The sequence below is a fragment of the Elephantulus edwardii genome, unplaced genomic scaffold, assembly GCF_000299155.1.
Source record: "Elephantulus edwardii isolate Elephantulus edwardi_28Jun2011 unplaced genomic scaffold, EleEdw1.0 scaffold00001, whole genome shotgun sequence".
Classification (NCBI taxonomy): Eukaryota; Metazoa; Chordata; class Mammalia; order Macroscelidea; family Macroscelididae; genus Elephantulus; species Elephantulus edwardii.
This window is the reverse complement of record NW_006399751.1, coordinates 41451226-41458475: the sequence shown is the minus strand read 5'-3', so window position 1 is coordinate 41458475 and position 7250 is coordinate 41451226. Positions and strand designations below refer to the sequence as shown.

The 7250-nt window shown below is 33.8% G+C and overlaps 1 protein-coding gene across 1 annotated transcript in view; it reads right to left on the bottom strand.

Moving 5' to 3' along the window:
• KIAA1715 (KIAA1715 ortholog) overlaps positions 1 to 7250 on the bottom strand; it is a 112411-nt gene that overhangs the window by 50893 nt on the left and 54268 nt on the right. Inside the window, exon 6 of the mRNA XM_006878810.1 lies at positions 6114 to 6154. Coding sequence (XP_006878872.1) covers positions 6114 to 6154 — 41 coding nt within the window. The remainder of the gene's footprint in view (positions 1 to 6113; positions 6155 to 7250) is intronic.

Below are 7250 nucleotides of genomic sequence, written 5' to 3'. Positions count from 1 at the left end.
GATCTCTGTAAATGTTCATTAAAATTAATAAAATTTAATAAAAATTTTTAAAAAGAAAATGTAAAAAAATTATGAGCTCATACTAGCTCATCTATTTTAATGTATTTTTCTTTTTAACCATTTTTATAAAATGTTTGCTTATGGATGAAGAGGGAGTATCTACTTCACAATTATTTACTTTTAAAAAAATAATTAATAGTTTTGTTGTTTGGGTTTTACTAAGGGTCATACAAAATGTGAATGGCAAAATGTACAGACCCAGACTTGGACTAAAGATTACTTCCTAACATTATTTTAATAATCAAGTATTTATCTTGCTTTGTACTCCTAAGATAGAAAACATTATAAAATATAATTTCTTTCCTTTCTAAGAGCATAAACCATGATTACTTCATTAACCATAAATTACTTCATTTTTTTAACAACAGATAATTTAGGTTCATAATGACAAATTATACTATTTCAGGTAAAGAGATGCAGACCTAACACCTATTCTTTGATCTTAATTTAAGAATATAATCCTGGTTTTACAACAGTACCCTCTTTACAACAGATTGAGTCCTAACTCATCTGCAGCTGAAGAATAAAGAATTTTTATTAGAGAGAAGGTTGCCTGCAAATGTGTAGGTGCTTCTTGGATCTTATGCATGGAATTTAGACCTTTTTAATCTGTTTTATATTTAACTCAAAGTGCTTTGATAAAATGCAAAATCAGCCATGCCTTTACATATTTATTGGTAGGAATTTGTATTAAAGGTATCACAAGTGAGAAAAAGAATCTGTTCTTGATAAAACGTCAAGTACTAAGTATAATTTATATTCATTTCATTAGTGAAAGGGAAGAGTTACCTTTTGTTATCGAGTTCATTCCATGTCACAGGACATGGTAGAAATGGCCCACAGGTTTTTGATAATTTCTACAAGTACAGTCAGAATGCTTCTCAGAAGTAAGAATGACAAGATTCCTTTCTCATGTGCTTTAGATATATCATAGGAAGGAGCAGTCCCTGGAGGACATCTTGCTTAATAAAGTAGAGCATCAATGAAAAAGGAAGATTCTCAAGAACATGAACAAAGTGGCTGTAACAATGGGCTCAAACTTAGCAATGACTAAGGATAGTGTTATTGTTAGGTGTCAAGTTGAGTACAACTCATAGCAACCCTTGGAACAACAGATCTGAAGCTTGTCCTATTCCGCTGTTCACATCAATCACATCACATCACATCACATCACATCACATCACATCACATCACATCACATCACTGCTCAAGCCCTTAGCAGAGCTGCTTTGTTTGAGTAACTATATATTTGTTTGAAACAGTGTTAAGGATGATTTAGTTAAGAGTACATGACTACTTAGTAATTTTGCTATATATGCTGTTGAGTCCATTCTGAGTCACAGTGATCCTAACAGGACAGAGTAGAACTGTCCCAGCTACTATCCTATCCCAGCTGTTCCATCATCACAAGCTCTAGCACACGTTAGCCCAATGCTGCAGTCACAGTGTCAATCCATGTGGCTGAGGGTCTTCTTCTCCTTCGTCATCCCTTCACCTTTCCAAGCATCATGCCTGTCTCCAAGGAATAGCTTCCCCTAACAACCTGTCAAACAATGTGAGACGAAGCTTTGCCATCCTTGCCTCTGGCTGTACCTTCTCCAAGAATTATCTGTTCTTTTGGCAATCTATGGGATATTCAGTACTCTTCTCTAACACCACTGCTCAAAGGCATCAATTCTTTTCCTGTCATCTTTATAACTGTCCAGATCTCAGCGGAATAACAAGTGACTGAAAGACCTTGGCCTAAGGCACACCTTAGGACCAAATAATCTTTCTTTCTATGATACACAGGGTTGCTAGAAGTTGAAACTGATTCAACAGCATCTAACAACAATTTTTAAGGAAGCAGAATGGCATGTCTTTCTTTTCAGCATGTTTCAAACAACCAGTCTTCCACTCAGAAACCAAGAACTTAACATCCCCAATGAGTTAGGGGTTGGATAATTTTAAAAAATAAAAATAAAACTATTTTTCCTAAAATCATTTTAAGAATAAAAGTATTCTTAAAACTATAAAGTTTAGACCTATGTATCACTAAACAAAATCAATTTTTATTTCATTTTTGCTAAAAAATAATGTCCTTTCTTTTCTCTCTAGTTAACTGTATTATGAGGAGCCTCGGTAGCACTAATCCAAATGTCAACCAGGAGCTTATGCAACAAAACCCTTAGCAATGTGTTCTCTTAAAGATTACAGTCTAGGAAATCCTATGGGACAGTTCTACTCTGTCCTGTTAGGGTCACTGTGACTCAGAATGGACTCAACATCACATATAGCAAAATTACTAAGTAGTATTGTACTCCTTACAAATTCACCCTTAACACCATTCCAAACAAATATATTTTGTTATATATAGTTACTCAAACAAAGTAGCTCTGCTAAGGGCATGAGCAGTAAAGACAAGAAACTAGTTCCCAACAGCAGCAGTATTATAACCAGCAGTCAAGTCAATGCATATTGTGCTCCCCAACTAATAAAGTGAGCTACAGTCAATTTATTTTTATTTAATCATATTGCAAGAGAAACATGAAAAACACTGTGTTAAACTATTCAGTAACAAATAATGTCTCATGAACTATATAGAGTCACTGAACCCTCAACAGAATTTTCTGTCGCCTTAGATGGGGCATGTTTTATGCTGTGACTCCTTCAAGGACTATTAAAGAAATAAATAGATACCTTGCCCTTTCATGAAATTTTTCAAGACTATTCTCCCTCTACTGAGAATGTTTCAAGATTTCGTTATCAGGTTGGCATTAAGTCTGCTTTTGGTGTCCAAATCTGAGGCTAAAAGTGTGTTTGGAGGTATTTTTCATCTTGTTTTGTTTTGACTTATAAATCGCAAATATTATACTGCAAGCTGTAGGCACCTCAATGAGCAAGTGAAGAATCAATAGAGAATGTGTTCCAAAAACTCATTTGTTGGCTAACAGGCTTCTGAATGTATCTCTGAGATCCATGAAAAAGGCTGGAGAAGGTAGCAAAGAAATGTATCCACTACTGAAGCCTTAAAACAAAGTTGGTGTCTCTTTGGACTTTAAAATAGTCCCTATGCAGTTTATTTTCTTACTGTTTAATCAAATAAACAAGAGAGATTTTTTTTTGGTTTTTTTTTTTTTAAGAGAGGTTTTTCCTAAGGGGAAAAAAGTCTGCTTTTGATCAATTAAAATATTTTTATTTTTCATTTTATTACATTGTCTTCCTCCTTGTCTTTTCTACTTTAATCACTGTTTCTTCTCCATTTTGGTTCAAGTAGGGTTTGGCTCTGATCAATATTACTGGATATTCTCTTGTTCTCATCAGTAAACCAAATCAGTCATATCATAATTTGTGGATATAAGACTTCACCTCACATAATTTGGGCATGCTATCTCAGAAAAAGTCAATCCACCTCATCTAGGACATAATAGGGGTAGGTGTGTCACAGAGATGATAAGGTTGCCTCAGGATACAGCAGGGTTCAGAGCTGTTGTATATAAGGTTGCTATGAGTCACAGTGACTCAACGGCACATAACAACAACATCAGAAGGAACCATAAATAGAATGTCTATGTTTCATTGACTATGCAAAGGCATTTGACAGTGTGGATCATAACAAGTTATGGCTAATACTGAGAAGAATGGGAATCCCAGAGCATTGAAGTATGCTCATGCCAACCTACACCTAGACCAGAGGCTACTGTGTGAACAGACCAAAGGAACACTAAATTGTTTAAAATTAAGAAGGGAATGTGGGACGGTTGTATTCTCTCTACCTACTCAATCTGTATGTTGAGCAAATTATTCAAGAAGCTGAACTCTATGAAGAAGAATGTGGCATCAAGATTAGAGGAATACTCATCAATAACCTGCAGATTAGACAAATTTACTTACTGAAGGTAAGACCTTGAAGCACTTGTTGCCAAAGATCAAAGAACATAGCCTTCAATGTGGATTGCATCTCAGCATCAAGAAAACAAAAAATTCTTACCACTGGTCTAATAGGCAACATCATGATAGATAGAGAAAAGATTCAAACTGTCAATAACTTCATGTTACTTGGCTCCACAATCAACAACCTTATTATCAACAGTCAGGAAATCAGGAGACTTATTGCACTGGGAGCTTTTCATTCTTTTTGTTGAATTTCACTTTTAAAAAAAATATCTTCTCCATTCCTCCCTCCTGGTCACACAATGTTAAGAAAACCTAAAAAACTAACAGTCCTTCTTTGGCTCTGACACTCAATCTAGACACACTTCTTTTTACCCTCTCTGCCTCATTTAATCTTCCAAATTATTGAACAGTAATGTCAGTTTTAGAACTAAGGTATGTCTAAGTCAGGCCATGCTCTTTTCAATCACTTGCTATCAGTCTGAGAGCTGGACAATGAATAAGGATGACAGAAGAAGAATGCCTTTGATCTGTGGTGTTGGAGAAGAGTACTGAACATCTCATGGACAGCCAAAAGAACAAAGAAATATGTCTTGGAGAAAGTGCAGCCATAGTGCTCTTTGGAGGCAAAAATGATAAAGTTTCACCTCACATATGTAGGGTATGTTGCTTCGAGGCCCTATTAAGTCCTGGGATATGATGTTCAGAAAGGTAGAGGGTTGGTGAAAGAGAGGAAGACCCTTAACCAGGTGGATTGACACGGTGACTGTTGCAATGGGCCCTAGCGTGTCAGGAAATATGAATTTGGCACAGGATAGGACAGGGTTCAGATTTGTTATTCACAGTGTCACTATGGGTCATACTCAACTCAACAGCACCTAATAACACAGCAATAATCAGAAGGAACTAATCCTCAGAAAAGAACATCATGCTCTGAAAAGCAGAATGGGAGAGAAAAACACCCTAAACAATATGAACTGATGCTTTGGGCATCAGAACAATAGGTCTAAGTACCACAAAGATATACTGACACATCAACTGCAACAATGGCCCCGAAGCACAGCCAAGATTGTGAGGATGGCACAGAACTGGACAGGGATCAGTTTTGTTGTACTTGTCAAGCGGACAACATCTAACAACCCTACTCTCAACCTATATCTATTAAGAATATCAGTATTTCTTCGTTGTTAGTTGTTAGCTATTCTATAATGTGCAGAATGCCAAGAACACAATTAAGATACCATGAGTATATTGCTTTCTTTCAATTTAGGACTATAAAAATTGCTAATTCAATTTTTATATGTCTCACAGAACATTAAATAAGCATCTAAGAGGTAAGAAATCTTTCAAGAATTTAAGTTCTTTTATTTTTCAGTAACTTAAAACCTTGAAGATGAAGTCTTTCACAGAACAATTATTAACATTAATCCTAACCTTCATAAATTTTATTCATTTCAAGCATACTTGTTAAATATTAGACAACTCATTAAATTTAATTAAATAAGTTTCTATATGATATTGCTTTGAAGAAACTACAGTCTTACACACTTCAAAAATAACCACATTTTAAAAACCACAAGTTAATGCCTATCAAAAGCCAAGTTCATTTGCTTATTGCCAATAATATATCAAACCTCTAACATCTAGAGCCCTTCTCTTACTGTCTCCAACATAAAGAATGTATTTAAACAATCTCAAAATTGAAATCCACGTGTCCAAAATTGCTGGCAAGAAAGTGGACGACACTAAAGGAAAAAACTCTCCATATGTAAACCATGTTTTTCAGTCTTTTTCTTGTTGAATTTCACTTTTAAAAAAAATCTTCTCCATTCCTCCCTCCTGGTCACACAGTGTTAAGAAAACCCAAAGAACTAACAGTCCTTTTTCGGCTGTGACACTCAGTCTAGACATGCTTCTTTTTACCCTCTCTGCCTCATTTAATCTTCCAATATCTATTTACTCCTCAGCCTCCAACTAACATCTCAAAAGTACACCTAAACTACTTCTTCCTGTCAATCATCATTAGCTAGCAAAAATATTCACAATTTCACTTCATCATTAAAATGCTGTCTAAAAGCATACTTGATTCTCAGAAAGTCATTCATTTACAACATGTAAATATTCATTATTCAGTTCTTATTAGTTTTATATGAATTAACTTCAAATAAAAGTTAACTTACTATTTTTTTCTTCTGGGATTTTAAGTCATCCAATGCTTCATCTAGAAAACAAGATTTAAATCAAGGATAAATTAGATAGTAAGATAACTCAGATATGAAAATAAAAAATCATGCCAAATACATATTAAGAAGCTGCAAGAACACTTTCTCACCTCAGGCTTTCTCTAAAGCTAACTAATCATGTATGTAAACAAAGATTATCTTCATCTTTATCCATATGAATTTCACATTTTTGCCTACATACACATGGTTTTTAGCGAAAAAATGAGCATTACATAATATAAAACACTGTTCCAAATTTAAAAATATAAATTTGAGACTCTTTTCAGAAATATTACTTTCTATTATTTATTCTTCCTATCAACACCCCATCTATATTAATTTTTAAAGTAATTTTATAAAAACAATGCATGGAAATGATTGTACAAAACACAATGTGAATGAATAATGTGAAACAATGTATACAAACTTTGTAAGCAAACCAATATAAAATAACTTTTTTAATTCAAGACCTAATCTCTTTTAATACATTGTTGTTGCTGTTGTTGATAGCCAGCAAGTTGAACATGACTCTTAGCAACCCTATGAAGAAAAGGCCTGAGGCCCCTCTACAACTATCGACATTTATCAAAGTTCATAGAGGCATGTTGTTTTAAGAAGTGGGTGCCACTCCTGCTTCCAATTTAATACATTAGTAATAAAAATTATCTTTTCTAAAAAGGCAAAGAAGTATGTATTATATTTTTTTTAATTAGATGAACTTCAGAAAATAATATAAATTAAGTTTTTTCATATCTACAGCAATATAGCTTAAGGATCTTAAAAGTAATAGGATACTAATAAATTTTCAAAATTAAATATTTCCAAAAGCCTCTCATTTACTTACATTTGCATGGTGAGACATTAAAAATATTTTTTATTGATGTTAATGAAAGTTTACAGAAAAATTGGATTTTTCATTCATTGCTGCACATGAAAAATATTTTCAAAGGATATAATCTTTGAATGCCAATGCATGCTTTACAAACTGCTTTTAGACTTCTAGTCTTTCCCTTGACATACTTAACTACTACTTATAGGAGTTATTTTTAATTAGATAAGTCAACAATCATTTTATTTAAAAAAATTAGACCAGAT